Source organism: Phytophthora cinnamomi (assembly GCF_018691715.1).
Source record: "Phytophthora cinnamomi strain GKB4 chromosome Unknown Contig81, whole genome shotgun sequence".
Lineage (NCBI taxonomy): Eukaryota > Oomycota > Peronosporomycetes > Peronosporales > Peronosporaceae > Phytophthora > Phytophthora cinnamomi.
The window spans coordinates 754,360-769,304 of NW_027151014.1; the positions used below are offsets into that span (position 1 = coordinate 754,360).

Consider the following 14,945-nt stretch of genomic DNA (forward strand, 5'->3'; position numbering starts at 1 on the left):
TGTTGATTTTTTTTACCATTTGCTAGACCGCGCCTCAGCGCTACCAATACAGATCACTCAAAAGCTGCATGCTGTTCGCTGTGAACGGCGCATTCAAAAGGATTTTCGGCCATCGGAACTCAAATCGTGCACTACTCGACGATGTCAATCAATCGACCCTAAACAACGCTAAAACGTCCTCCCCTTACGGCTTCGCACGCAGCCAACTAGCCCCGCAATCTCGGACTATTTTGACGCTCACTGCGTATTCACGTTACTGTTGCGGTCACGCGGCGGGTACATGGTCTGAATCTTCACCATTGGATCCTGCGGCAAAGTGCTGTACGGCCAACAAAAAATACAGCATCGGTACCAAAGTCAATGTATCCGCCAAACTTACCAGGAGCGTACCTCAGGTTGTTTGGCGTCACGAAAACGAACTGCTTTTTGCCCTCCTTCTTGTCGGCGTCCACCAGCAACTTCATGGTCATGTCACGGTTCACCGAGTCCATGAACACGTCAAACTCGTCCATGATTCGAAACGGACACTCGGTGCTCTTGCCCAGCGCGAGCAGCAATGCGACCTGTGTGTACGACCTCTCTCCACCGGACAGCTCCTTCATGTCGGTCATCTGCGACGCGCTAGTGGCGCCTTGTTCGTTCTGGAGCACAGCAATCTCGACCTGCTGCTCTTCGTGCCGGAATTTCAGCTTCCCCACAAAATTGTTTTTCATCATATACTTGCTGAATTCGTTTGATGTGCGGCGTGAAAGGGCCGTGCGGAATCGATTCCACGTCGTTTTGCGCTCCTTCAACATGGACCATATCTGCAGCAAGTTCTGGCGGAACGTATCGTAGTTAGTCTTCTTGGCGTTGTACTTAATCTCCTTCAGCTCCATGTCGTCCTTCAGCTCGGCCAAACTTAGTCCATTCAGACGCCGGCGAAAGCTAGCGAGACGGTTCTCCGCTTGCTTCATCCGCTTATCGTAAGCATGTCGAGGAAGAATATTAGCTGGTCGGGTGCAGACCTGGGATGCTTTCTCCTCTTGTCCTTCCTGGTCCTGCTGGAGCAAAGCTAATTGTTTGGTCATCCGCTCAACTGAAGCTTTTGATGTCTCATCTTGACGCCGAGTCATGATCTCGTCCGACTTCATCTTACTGAGCTGCTTATAGAGCTCGTTTGCGTCGCGTTGGGGGTCATTCAGTTCTGCAGCGACCTCATTTTCCTCTGCGTTCAGCTTTCCAAGCTCAGCTAGCGGGCCTTCCAATTGGTGCTTCGACACCGTGATACATTTCTGCAACTCCACCTCACGGGCTTCCAAACTCGTCAAGTCCTTTTGAACTTTGCTTATCTCGTGATCCAGCACCGTCGTATCCAACGTGTGGTCTTGCTGCAGGTCAGAGCTTTCGCTCTCAAGATTTTGCAGCTCGCTATACTGTCGATTGTATCGTCGGGATAGATTGTTGATGTGGTCATTCTCCTGTGTTGCAGCCCGATACAACTTCTCTCTATCCGCTCGCAGTTGTGATTCCTGGCTGCACACGTCTTGCAGATCCCGATGTAGAGCGTCAAGGCGCTGCTCCAGTCCTCTGATCTCACCCTCCACGTCTTCGCAGATAATAGGTCGACGAATATATCTCTTGTTGGCAATATACGCTAAATTCCCCTCACGCACCATGAACTTATCCCCGTTCGTAAAAGATACACTACAGACACACCTCGAGCCATTCTGAAGCCCCCACTACGACCCTGCAACACGCTTTTCTCTGCAGTTTGGCGATCATCGAACAGCAATTTGCTCTCCGTGCTGCACATATCAATCAGCGTGTTGAACACCTCATCATTTGTCACTTGGGAGAATGTTACAAATTGCATGAGCTGAAAGTTCGTCTGCTGGCAAGTCCAAATTTCCATATCGCCGGCCATTACGCTGGGAGATAATAATTTCTGCCTCGCGGTTCTGGCAGCGGGCCTGGCGCCTCAAGTCATCCAGCAATTTCTTGTCTTGACTATTGACCACCAAGTAGCTCTTGAGCGTGCCTTTCAAGGTTATCTCAATCGCCATGGCAAAGCGCATGAACTCCTTGGGGAGCTTCACGAACTTTCCGAAAGGTCCAATAGGTGGCGCAGTAAATCGGCTCAAGTTCGCCTCAATCAGCTGTTCCAAGCACGAAATGTTGCTGCCAAAAACTGCCAAACTGTTCGTTTTTCGATTCTGTAGCGAGCGAAGGCGATATTGATCATTTCGGATGCCCCCTTCAACTTCGTCGATGTAGCGGAGGCAATTCGAGTGTCGATCCTCCAGCTTTTCAGCATCATCTGGTGTGTGTTGGATTCGAAGCTCGGCCTCACAAATACTCTGTTGGGTCTGCGCAGTTTCTTGCCGCTTTTGCTCAAGGCGATCTCGCAAGTCACTGCTCCCCACCTTGCAAAGAAGTTCCTCGTGCTCCTCCTTCTTACGCTTCAAAACGCGTTGCAATCCTGCGAGGCGTTGGGCTTCGCGCTTCTTGGACTGTGCCAGCTGAGTCAATTGCGACTGCTTTTGGTGAAGCGGGCCTCGAATCTCGCGGACCTCCTTCTTTATGTCCGTCTTGCGGTTGTTGCACTGATCCATCCTTTTGCTGGTCTCTTCGAGCCTAGAATTGAGCTCGCTTTGCCTCTTCTCCAGCTTTTCAACCTCCGCTCGTGCCCACGCGCATCTGGCAGCGGCTTGATCAGCGTCGCACTTTGTCTTCACAAGCTTCGCCTCCACTTTTGTTACTTGCTCCTCCTTTTCCCGCACGAATGACCACTCCAATTCAGCTTTCACAACGCCGAGGTAGCTCACCAGCTTTTCAATCTATTAGCCAACACGAAAGAATTGAGCAAGTTCATCGCCGATCACAACAAAATATGTTTAGTACTCACACTCTGCGCCTCCTGCCAGTGCTCCTTGGCTTTCTTCATCGCATCCTCCAGCGCTGCGATCTTGGATTGCTCGTGCTGTAGCGTTGACTCGGCAATCTTGCGAAGCTCCTCTTCGATGTTTGCGAACGTCGTGCGCATCTTGTCCAGCTCCGTTGACTGCAGGAAGAACTTGTATTTGTCTGTTGGACTGCCTTTCAGGAAGAGCTTGGCGTTCTCCTGGACCAGGATGGCGCACGGGTTCTCCGTCGGGATGTTCAAGTGGTCCAGCAGAGCAACCAAGTCTGTCTTGACCTTGGATACCTGCAGCCCATGCTCGTCCTTCAGTCGGTACTCGGCCGAGCCGTCCCTGCGAATTAGCCGCTCCACCTGGATCTTGCGGCCGAATAGCTCCGGGTGGAAGGCATCGCTGCCCACGGCGTCGTTGCGCAGCGTGACGCGGACCAAAGCATTGCCGTCAAAGCCGTGTCGAATCAAAGTCTTGAGATTTTTGCCACGATGCGTGGTGCGCGCGTTGGCGCCCAGGCAGATCTGGATGGCGGCGATGATGGCGCTCTTGCCGCTGCCGTTCTCCCCCGTGATGAAGTTGATGTTCGGACTCAGCGCCACGCGCAGCTTGCGGTGGCACATGGAGTTCTCGCAGTAGATCTCCTCCACCACGCCCATTTCCGAGCTGACATGCGCGTCAGCTTCTGCCTTGGCCTCCGAGATCGCCGCTGCAGTCTTGCCATCGTATTGAGTCAAGTTTTTCGCGACGATTTCAAGCTGCTGGTTGCCACATTCGGGAGTAACTTCAGATGCTTCCGCAGTAGCAGCCCTCGATGCCAGTCTCGGGCTGCATCGTTGCTTCTTGGCGGCTGACATGTTTCAAACTGACGGTGCTTTTGTTGTCGATGCAAGCGATTTCCCGACAGTTAAGTTAGCGTCGTCTCTCATGTCGTTTGTCTCTCATGACGACGCTGACTAACTGTAGGTAGTCAGATCCCCGATTTCGCATGGAGGATTTAACGACATTGAGCTACCGGGATCCTTGTACCTCTTGAATCCAAAGACTGTATTCCCTGTTTGTGCAGGAAAATGCTAATCTGTATTTATAGTGCTGCTAAGAATCTCATGAGCATTTCCTGCATGTACCCGCAGTAAATTCGTGCCACGCTGAACTTGACCAGAGGCCTGATGGCGAGTGGCGGACGCAGGTATCTCGATCTTGCACCGCTTTGCATATGATGCCGTCACTCATGTTATCGACGTAGTCGCCGGTGTGCATTGTGCCAGCAGTTCTACAACTCCGGGTTCCGTGACAATGTGCCTGCCGGGGTGAGTCGACCGAGCGCAGTCTTTTCAACCGAAGAATTCAATGTTAACGGGCTGGATGGTGATGGCAGGAGTTGCTGCGTGCGCGGCGGATGCTGATGGAGCGCAGTACTGAAGACGACGGGCCTACGAGCCGCTTGATCCGCCAAGGATTCGACCAGTTTCTCGCTGATCTTGCTCGCGAGCGCGAAGCCCTTGACATCAGCCAGCGCACCATGCCGCTGGATGTCTGCGCGTTCTGCGTGCAGTTCTTGCCGTCTTCGTTTAATACGAGTGGCGATGGCGAGGAGGAACAACGCGTCCAGAGCCCAACCAGTTATGCTGTCCAAGCAGCCCCACCTTCGGAGCTCATGGCTGCTCGCTGCAGCACTGGGGGTCAAGTGCGCTCAAGCCTCGTGATTCAACACCAATTTCCGAGCAAGGCGTCAACCTCAGCAGCTCTCGGTAAAAGTCCACGAACGGCGCGAATGACAGCGAGAGTTCATCGACCACGAAGCTGCTCTCGACCTGCTCCGAGTGCTTCAGGATCACCTCGAGCTTCTCCGACATATCGTCTTCTGTCAACTGATGCCACTCGGGTACTTCGGATTGAGTCACCTGCAGCAGCGCTGCATTCGATGCCGATGGGGCACGAATACAGCCAACACCGCGGTCTTTTGACGGCCACAAATGTCATGGGCAATCTTCGCGCGCAGGAAAAACAGCAAACCACAGCGATACTGCGGGCTGAGACCAGCCAACGAGAAGAGTACTACAACCAACGCGCCGCATCAACGAGGCTGGCTCAGAGAATGGCTCGAGAACGGGATGAACGAATGACAGGGTCGGTCGATCCAGAGATGGAGCAGCACCAGAATATTATCGACGCTCTGATCCGCGGCGCGGGGACGTTGTACACGGGTGTCGTTGTCGCTCAGCAGGAAAATCAGCCTCCAGTCCCCGCACCTCGAACAAGCGTGACCGCGGCCGGCTCCAAAATCGTCACGAAGAAACATGGTCGCCATTTTAAAACCGAACTATTCTTCCCAGCCATCCCCGCACGAGCAGCACCGCAAAAATCAAGTAGAAGTTAGCTCGTGCCTTATTTGCTTTCAAACCAAACCAATCCACACACAAGGTAGAACACTTTCTTGTGCCTCAGTTCACTTCTCTTGAAGTTATTTGGGTGCTTCATGAATGCAGATTCAAATCTGCTTACCAACAAAATGACGTACAGGCCCAGCCAACCTTCATCACTGAAGAAGAAGCCGATCTTAGAACTGGCCGACAAACGGAAGAACAGACAGAACACGTGCCCGTAACGACATGTTTTGCGCACTTCGGAACCTTCACTTCGGTGTATTCAAAACATAATATGCACGTAGCTAACATTTCTCTTCGCACTAGCGGAAAGAGGTTTACAGGCCCAGCCATCCCTGGTCGCTGAAGAAGAAACCGATCGTAGAGCCGGCCGATAAACCGAAGAACAAGCAGAACACCATGACAGCGCCGCCCGACTCGCGGTCCTCCGGTTTGAGCATACGCGGGGCGACACCCATGGTCACCGTGGACAGGAAGCCGTTTGTGACACCAATGATGAGGTTGAGAACGATGTTGTAGGCGATGGCACCCATGTCGTCGAAGCCGAAGGAGTAGAGCGAAGTACCCGCGACGCCCATAAGTAGCAGCGGGATGAAACCCAAACGGATGATAGAGAGACCCAGGCACCACTCACTGGTGAGCAGCTTGTACACAGCAGCACTAGTCATCACACGACCGAAGAAGTCACCGTAGTTGTAGCTGCCCACAATACCGGGCGAGCAGTACCAGTTCTCCGTTACCTCGTGCTCGACCGCAGCGTACGGCGGCTTGAGGTTACGCGCAGCAGCACACCCGAAGCCCGGGTACACCGACAGCGACACGAAGAAGACGAGGAACTGCGCCAACGCGGGGACCCAGATGATGCGGAAGATGCGCCACAGGTTACTGCACGTCTTTCCGAGCGGCAGCGTGTCAAGGCTTTCGGCCTTCATTGACTCTTCGTTGCGCTCAACCAGGAACTTGACGCAAGGCAGGTTGTTGAGGCGGTAGTACACGAAGAGCGCTACGATCAGCACGACGATGAGGAGGCCGAAGAAGAGGTAGAACGAAAGCTTGGTTGAATCACCCGTCTGGTGTACGCCGCCAACGGCGAGACGCAAGATGGTGAGCAGCGAGACGTTAATGATGCCAGCGGTTCCGTTGCCGATCTGGACAGCCTGGGAGAATTTGGGAATCGGGAACAGCGCCGCGAACGTGTAGTACGTGGCCTCGGTCAGCGAGTTGCCGAATCCAATGCAGCAGAAGCAGGCCAGCACGAGGATGGCGCCGGTCTTTTCGTTGGAGAAGTTGATGGCGCTGAAGACCATGATGAGGACAGCCATCAGCATGAAGATGCCGTAGCCGACATGCACGCGGAAGTCGCGCGTGATGGACTTGTCGAAGCCGAAGAACATCTGCAGACCCTGACCGATGACCATGGGCCATGCCGTGCAGAGCGTGGTGAGGAACGAGAAGTCGAGTCCGGAATCGGCAAACTGCACAGTGTAGAAGTCCTGCGCGCTCAGACACGAGTAGTAGGCCCACAGCACGGAGGCGTTGAGGAACATGAACATGTAGAAGATTTTGCGCTCGTTCTTGATCATGTCCTCCCAGATCTCTTGCGGCATGCCGTCGTGTCCGATCTCAAGGCCGTCATCGTCTTGAATGGGTGAAATGAGCTTGTCAGCCTTGGTGGGCGAATCCATAGTGGCGCTTGACCTGGCTTAGAATTTCGAGCCGAACCACACGGATGGCGACTTACTTGATTGTTGTCCGGTAAATTGTAGAATGAGCGACTGGGAGCGTGGTGCTCCGCCACGCGGTGTTCACCGCCTTTGTCGTAGACGAAAGCACGACTTTCGCATGGCCCGACTACCAAGAGATCCCGACGTCAGTCTTGCCCCTTTCAAACCTGCTTGCAGTTGAGTCACAGGTTTGTTTATTCGGATAGATAGCTAAATGCTGTGGCAGAATGTCTACATATATATGACCTGTCATTAGATTCTTTATAGTTTTACCTCTCTACAACTTATACTGATGAACAAACACAAATTCATCATTGCTGCATAAACACACGAAGCGCGTACTACAGTATAATACACGTACACATTCAATAGGGTCCATTCCAAGCACCATCGACATCGGCGTGTAAGTTTGAACGCATTCGACTTAGGCACTGTCAGACACAGGTGTGAGTGTGGATTGCTGGCTGCCCTTCAAGTCCTCATCACGAAGTTATTTGAAGAACTCAAGTCTGCAAGCTCTCGTTGTGGCGAGCTCTTAGAGTTTTTATGGCGGATGCAACCACCAATTCCTTATGCATGTATGCACACCCTGCAACTTATTAATACAGTAGGTACACCCACTCCAGTGGAATCTCCACCGCACGTCAACCGAAGTTGCGCACAGGCGTTGAATGTGAATATATTGCGTAGAAGGCGCAAATTGAACTTAAGTTGACTTCAATCGCTGCTTACCAGGCGCAGGCGCGCATTGTGCGTGAACACCAGCAATTCATGCGCACTTGCCCCTTCACGTGAAGTTCACGAGCCAGCAATGCGCTTCCGATCACCATGTCACACAGTGTTCGCCTCGGCTAAGTCAGCGGTGCCACTAAAACTGCAACTTGCAAGACCGCCGTCAACAACGCAGATGCATTCAAGTAGGATCGATATTCAACAACGACCGCTGCTGCTGCTCTACAGGCCAAGCCATCCCTGGTCGCTGAAGAAGAAGCCGATCGTAGCACCCGCGGCGATACCAAAGAACAGGCAAAATACCATGACGGCACCACCCGACTCACGGTCCTCCGGCTTGAGCATACGCGGGGCCACGCCCATGGTCACCGTCGACAGGAAACCGTTCGTCAGACCGATGAGCAGATTGAGCACAATGTTGTAGGCGATGGCGCCCATGTCGTCGAAGCCGAAGGAGTAAAGTGAGGTGCCGGCAACGCCCATGAGCAGTAACGGGATGAAGGCCAGTCGCACGATAGAGAGACCCAGGCACCACTGACTGTTCAGCAATTTGTAGACGGCAGCTCCCGTGAACACACGGCCGAAGAAGTCGCCGTAGTTATAGCTTCCCACGACGCCAGGCGAGCAGTACCAGTTCTCCGTGACCGTGTGGACCACAGACGAGTACGGGGGCTCCAAGTTGCGGTCCGCCGCACAGCCGAACCCGGGGTACACGGCTAGTGACACAAAGAAGACGAGGAACTGCGCCAACGCGGGGACCCAAATGATGCAGAAAATGCGCCACAGGTTGGCGCAAGTCTTGCCAATGGGCATCGTGTTCAAGTTCTCGGCCTTGCAGGACTCTGCGTTACGCTCGAGCAGGTACTTGGCACACGGGATGTTCATCAAACGGTAGTACACGAACAGCGCCGCAATCAGCACGATGATGAGAATGCCGAAGAAGAGGTAGAACGACAGTTTGGTCGAGTCGCTCGTCTGGTGGACACCTCCAACCGCGAGACGCAGAATCGTGGCCAACGTGATGTTGAAGATACCAGCCGTGCCGTTACCAATTTGCACGGCTTGCGAGAACTTGGGGATCGGGAACAGCGCCGCAAAAGTATAGTACGTGGCTTCCGAGAGCGAGTTGCCGAATCCAATGCAGGCGAAGCACACCAGCACGAGGATGGCGCCGGTCTTTTCGTTGGAGAAGTTGATGGCGCTGAAGACCATGATCAAGATGGCCATCACGATGAAGATGCCGTAGCCGACATGCACGCGGAACTGGCGGGTGATGCTCTTGTCCAGACCGAAGAACATTTGCAGACCGTGGCCGATGACCATGGGCCACGACGTGACCAGCGTGGTCAAGAAGGAGAAGTCGAGTCCGGAATCGGCGAACTGCACCTCGTAGAAGTCTTGGGCACTCAGACACGAGTAGTAGGCCCACAGCACGGAGCCGTTGAGGAACATGAACATGTAGAAGATCTTGCTCTCGTTCTTGATCATGTCGTCCCAGATCTCCTGCGGCATGCCGTCACGCCCGATCTCGAGTCCTTCGTCGTCCTGGAGCCCCTGAATGAGCTTGTCCGACTTGCGTGGTGACTCCATGGTGTTTGGTGCACTTCGGCTCTACTGTAGTGAGTTCAGCCTCCCCGCTTGTTCGGCGTCTGGTGAATCGCAGAATGAGCGGTAAAGCGCTCACTGCCTACGTACATACATGCAAAGAGCAGCGTCCCCATCGGCGGGCGGGTGCCCTGGAAATGATAGAAAAGGAAGGCGGTAGGCCACGCAGGGCCTCAGCACGTTTGACTCGAGCTGGAGTCTCCGTTGAAGCGGGTCTCCCATAGTTGATATTAGTGGTCCGGCTCAGGAGTTCAGAATCGGTCAGAAACGAAGCAACGGACTCTCAAAAATGGTATGAACATGGCACGTAACGCTTGAGCATGAACTCAAAGCGTCCTGCAGACAGGAATTCCTCTCGCTACAACACTTCGGAGCTGGCAAACAGACAGAAACTAACCTTATTAGGTACACACCGAATTGCAACTGCAGGCCACCCAAAGTGTTTATGCCACATTGGACGAGGCCGGTCAGTGCCACAGAGTGAGATCGTCAGCCTCGTGAGGCCAGGCTCACCAGTCGAGTGTTAAACGCCTGCGCTGGTTTCGACGGCGCCGGAGCTCGCTCGCTGCAGCGATGCAGGTGGATTGCATAGCGAAATGGCTGGAGCTCGCCAGCGACGACGACTGCATAGGGTGCAAAAGGTGGCCGTGCGCGCCGCTGGCTGACGGAAATGGCCCGCCCTTGTGGTGCGACCGGGTCTTCCGTGTTCGTCCAAACCGGCCTGGACCGATCCGATTGCTCCGATCAACTCGCGATGGCTCGCAGATCAGCGATACTGTAGCGCTCCAACAGCCGTCGTTGCAAACGAGTGAAAAGAGACCGCCTTCTCACCCAGCAGCTCAGGCAGCGCGGCACTGCCCACCACCGGTTCCGAGACCGATGCAGAGAGCCCCGTTGCTTGCACGTTATAGGTGGCCCATTTCGCGCGCGGCCGCAGGCCGTCACAGCAGCGGCTCTGTGGTCACGACGCGGCAACTCGCCCCGACCGCGCGTGTTTTTCCTAGGGTGCGCCATGTTGAACACGCTCGCCCGAATCGGCTTGTCAAGCGCTTTCTGGCGCAGCGAAAACAAGCAGGAAGGGCTCGCGAGGCAATCCGCGCGCTGCTTACCGGCGAAAGGCAACTTGCATCGCATTCACCCGTCGGGCTCGCTCACTTGATACACCAACGGCGGCATAGTGGAGCCAAGAGTATCGCGGGGATGCGCTTGAAGCTGTCGTCTACAGCAGTGGGACGCAGACACGTTTCAGCAAATCAAGTGAGTCCACGCGCGGCGATGCAGCCCGTTTTGGTTGGCTCTGCAAACCTTGTCGTCGCATCAGACCGCTGATGCCCGTCCAGGGCATTGCAGCACTACGGCAACTCGAGGCTGAATGCGAAGGCAACTCAACCGAACGTACTGCGGCGAAGAGGACAACACTCCGAGCGCCTTGGCAGCCACGGCAGGTGAGTAGTCTTAGACGACCGCAGGCTGGCAGCTCACCAAGGCGGAAAAAAGAACCAGTGCTCTCGTATGTCGCGGGCGGTCGTGAGAGTCGGTTCCGCACCTTTCAAATCGCCCGCCAAGCGCAGGCGCTGCCTGCGATGGCTTCAACTTGATCGTCTTGTTGGCAGCGACTTGCTGTCCCAAGCTTTCGCACTCGAGCTGTGGGCGAGCGAACACAGTGCTCGGATAAATCGCTGCTTCATCATCTTCTGCCGCGCAGCTCTTACAGACGAGAATCCACGACAATATCAACAATCGACCCGCGCGACCAGTGAATATTAAAATCTTGAGGGCATGTGTCGACTACATGTCTTCATTCGTTCGTATAAGCTAGAATACTGTACCTCTACAGCAAGCTTACCAAATAGATTGCAGTCCACATTGCTACCGGTAGTAATTTTGCTGTGCGTGCTTCTCGTCTGAATGAGAAGCTCCGCAACTTTGCGGGCCGCAAGCAAACCGAAACAAACCAGCACTGCTGGAAGTGTGGTATGTACACTCCGCCAACCATCACTTCAACATGGATCAGTCACCCGGTTCACGATCCACCAAAACTAACTAATGTCGAGCGGCACCGCCACCCACACGCGCCTTACCACGTCAGCGGTGGTCAAGTTCCATCCATTTCCACCGCAGCCTTCGCCTCCACTTCCAATTCCGCTTCGACCTGCTCAAGCCAACCAGCCGCCATGGATTCGCCGGGCAAGACAGACAAGCTCGTCCAAGAAGACCCGCTCGAGATCGCGCGCGACGGCATGCCGCCCGAGATCTGGGACGACATGGTCAAGCACGAGAGGTTCATCTACTTCTCGCTCATGTTCCTCAACGGGTCGGTGCTCTGGGCCTACTACTCGTGTCTGAGCGCCCAGGACTTCTACACCGTCGAATTCCCGGACTCGGGGCTCGACTTCTCCTTCCTCACCACCCTCTGCACGGCCTGGCCCATGGTCATCGGTCAGGGACTTCAAATGGTCTTCGGACTGGACAAGAAGTTCGGCCAACGCGCCCGCGTGCACGTGGGCTACGGCATCTTCATGCTCATGGCCGTGCTCATCATGGTCTTCAGCGCCATCAACTTCTCCAGCCAAAAGACGGGTGCGGTGCTCGTGCTGGTCTGCTTCGGGTGCATCGGCTTCGGCAATTCACTGTCCGAGGCCACGTACTACACGTTCGCGGCGCTGTTCCCGATCGAGAAGTTCACGAACGGCGTGCAGATCGGCAACACGTGCGCCGGCGTCCTCAACATCACGGTGGCGACGGTGCTGCGACTCGCGGTGGGGGGAGTGAACCAGACCAGCAGCTCCACGAAGCTGAGCTTCTACCTGTTCTTTAGTCTGCTCGTTGTCGTGCTCATCTGTGCCATCCTGCTGTACCGCTACTTGATCAGCCTCCCGTCGGTCAAGTTCCTCATGGACCGCAACGAGAACTCGACCAAGGAGGAGCACCTGGCCAGTCAATCGGTCGGCCGCACGCTCCAGAACTTGGCTCGTATCTTCGGTATCATCTGGATGCCGGCGCTCGCGCAGTTCCTCGTCTTCTTCGTGTCGCTCTCGGTCTTCCCGGGCTTCGGCTGCGCGGCCTCGCGCAACCTGTACCCGCCGTATAACGACGAGCCGCACGGCCTCACGGCCACTTGGTACTGCTCGCCGGGCATCATCGGCAGCTACAACTACGGCGACTTCACCGGCCGCATCCTGTGCACGGCGGCGGTGTACCGCGTGGTGACAATGGGCTGGGCCTTCGGGCTCTCGGTGCTGCGGATCGCCTTCATCCCGCTGCTGCTCATGGGCGTGGCCGGCACGTCGCTCTACTCGTTCCCGTTCGGCAGCATGGGCGCGCTGGCCTTCAACATCGTGCTCAACCTGCTGATCGGCATCTCCACAGGCCTGCTTTCAACCGTCACAATGGGCGTGGCGCCACGGATGTTGAAGCCCGAGGACCGCGAGTCGGGTGGCGCCGTCATGGTCTTCTTCCTGTTCCTCGGCATCGCCACGGGCTCCACCTTCGGCTTCCTCGTGAGCGACAACGGCTGGCTCGGACTCTAATCTATAGCTGTCGGTGCATCCATTGACACGAACACCTTTAGGACATCCGATGGATAATACCGGAACGAATCCCATGTCGATGAACCTGTGGCACGAACTTGTAGCTCGGAGACGTGTCCGTCCATGTTGCAACAGATGCCGCTCTCCACGCGGGACAACAATCGGTCGATGTGTCGGCGATGGCCTGGCTAGCTGATCCCTACACCTGCTGGGCATTTCTTCCCGCCGACAAAGCAGCACGCAGGCCTGGACCCCTCTCCAGTGGTTGACGTCGAGTTACTTAATCGCAGGAGCGGTTTGCATTAGTCTGCACCGCCTCACTCCTCGGGCCATTCCGAAATCCGCCGGGCAAGTCTCAAGTGTTCGTGTTCGACTCCCGCACCTCCCTCTCAAGCTACACCAGCGATGGAGTCCCCGAGCAAGTCCGAGAAGCTCGTGCCCGAGGACCAGGTGGAGCTGGGCCGCGACGGCATGCCCGAGGAGATCTGGGACGACATGGTCAAGAACGAGCGCAACATCTTCTACTCGCTCATGTTCCTCAACGGCTCCGTGCTCTGGGCCTACTACTCGTGCCTGAGCGCGCAGGACTTCTACACGGTCGAGTTCGCCGACTCCGGACTCGACTTCTCCTTCCTCACGACGCTCTGCACGTCGTGGCCCATGGTCATCGGCCAGGGCATCCAGATGATCTGGAGCCTCGACAAGAAGCTCACGCAGGAGTTCCGCGTGCGCGTGGGCTACGGCATCTTCATCCTCATGGCCATCCTCATCATGGTCTTCAGCGCCATCAACTTCTCCAACCAGAAGACGGGCGGCATCCTCGTGCTCATCTGCTTCGGCTGCGTGGGCTTCGGCAACACGCTCTCGGAGGCCACGTACTACACGATCGCGGCGCTCTTCCCCGTGCCCAAGTTCTCGCAGGCCGTGCAGATCGGCAACGGCACGGCCGGCATCCTCAACATCTCGCTGGCCACGCTGCTGCGTCTGGCCGTGGGCGGCGTCAAGCAGACCAGCAGCTCCACCAAGCTGGCCTTCTACCTCTTCTTCAGCATCCTCATCGTCGTGCTCATCGTCGCGCTCTTCGTGTACCGCCGGCTCACCAACCTGCCGTGCGTCAAGTACCTGCTCGAGCGCAACGCCGCGTCCGCCAAGGAGGAGAACCTCACGCAGCAGCCCGTGGCCAAGACGTTGGGCAACCTCTGGCGCATCTTCCTCATCATCTGGATGCCGGCCGTCACGCAGTTCCTCGTCTTCTTCGTGTCGCTCTCGGTCTTCCCGGGCTTCGGCTGCGCGGCCTCGCGCAACCTGGCGCCGCCCTACTCGGACGTCACGCACTCGGTGACGGCCAACTGGTACTGCGCGCCCGGCATCGTGGGCGGCTACAACTACGGCGACTTCTTCGGCCGTATCCTCACCGGCGCCGCCGTGTACAAGCTGCTCAACAGCGAGTGGTGCTTCGGCCTGTCCATCGTGCGTCTGGCCTTCATCCCGTTGCTGCTCATGGGCGTTGCCGGCACCTCGCTCTACGCCTTCGGCCACGACGACATGGGCGCCATCGCCTACAACATCGTGCTCAACCTGCTCATCGGTCTCTCGAACGGCTTCCTGTCGACGGTGACCATGGGCGTGGGCCCGCGTCTCCTGAACCCGGAGGACCGCGAGTCCGGTGGTGCCGTCATGGTCTTCTGCCTGTTCCTGGGCATTGCCGGCGGCTCCACGCTCGGCTTCTTCTTCAGCGACCAGGGCTGGCTGGGTCTGTAAGTTGGCGTTCGCGCCGCTTAGGTAGTCCGCTCTACTTGTTTTCGAGCGCGAAGAACTGTACATGCTCCCCGTGCACCGCACGGCAAGCAACACTATTCAGTACATGAACTTCTTATACGTGGGTGTCGTCCGGGTCGAAAGGTGATGCAGAAGCCACCCGACCTCAGCGTCGAGCTCTTGCTCAAACAAAACACAGAAACCGTATCAAACACCAAGGTGTTGATACATGTACTTACGACTATTGAACACCACGGGAGAAGTATGCCCCCCCCCCCCACGTAAAGCACCACCAGACCAAGTCAAGTTCTAGAAGTA

General features: G+C 55.9%; 5 protein-coding genes across 6 annotated transcripts; 2 read left to right on the forward strand and 3 right to left on the reverse strand.

Annotated features, from left to right (window-relative positions):
- Positions 1 to 237: 237 nt before the first annotated feature.
- On the reverse strand, positions 238 to 3,748 carry IUM83_12503 (ABC transporter SMC family; the record flags this gene model as incomplete). The annotated part of the gene is made up of 5 exons (XM_067937131.1): positions 238 to 319; positions 391 to 1,636; positions 1,699 to 1,830; positions 1,910 to 2,819; positions 2,888 to 3,748. 5 exons carry the CDS (start codon positions 3,746 to 3,748, stop codon positions 238 to 240), a joined length of 3,231 nt encoding a protein of 1,076 aa, XP_067785277.1.
- A 1,847-nt stretch (positions 3,749 to 5,595) lies between these two features.
- IUM83_12504 (Equilibrative nucleoside transporter 2) lies at positions 5,596 to 6,963 on the reverse strand (the record flags this gene model as incomplete). Its single annotated transcript, XM_067937132.1, has 1 exon — positions 5,596 to 6,963. One exon carries the CDS (start codon positions 6,961 to 6,963, stop codon positions 5,596 to 5,598), a length of 1,368 nt encoding a protein of 455 aa, XP_067785345.1.
- A 907-nt stretch (positions 6,964 to 7,870) lies between these two features.
- On the reverse strand, positions 7,871 to 9,324 carry IUM83_12505 (Equilibrative nucleoside transporter 2; the record flags this gene model as incomplete). Of its 2 annotated transcripts, none has more annotated exons than XM_067937133.1 (2): positions 7,871 to 7,876; positions 8,038 to 9,324. In XM_067937133.1, 2 exons carry the CDS (start codon positions 9,322 to 9,324, stop codon positions 7,871 to 7,873), a joined length of 1,293 nt encoding a protein of 430 aa, XP_067785269.1. The 2 variants fall into 2 exon arrangements, with proteins under 2 accessions (XP_067785269.1, XP_067785268.1); XM_067937134.1 differs by lacking the exon at positions 7,871 to 7,876 and having other exon boundaries at positions 7,957 to 8,565; positions 8,656 to 9,324.
- Positions 9,325 to 11,513: 2,189 nt separating this feature from the next.
- On the forward strand, positions 11,514 to 12,869 carry IUM83_12506 (Equilibrative Nucleoside Transporter (ENT) Family; the record flags this gene model as incomplete). Its single annotated transcript, XM_067937135.1, has 1 exon — positions 11,514 to 12,869. One exon carries the CDS (start codon positions 11,514 to 11,516, stop codon positions 12,867 to 12,869), a length of 1,356 nt encoding a protein of 451 aa, XP_067785278.1.
- Positions 12,870 to 13,274: 405 nt separating this feature from the next.
- IUM83_12507 (Equilibrative Nucleoside Transporter (ENT) Family) lies at positions 13,275 to 14,630 on the forward strand (the record flags this gene model as incomplete). Its single annotated transcript, XM_067937136.1, has 1 exon — positions 13,275 to 14,630. One exon carries the CDS (start codon positions 13,275 to 13,277, stop codon positions 14,628 to 14,630), a length of 1,356 nt encoding a protein of 451 aa, XP_067785279.1.
- Between the last annotated feature and the right edge of the window lie 315 nt (positions 14,631 to 14,945).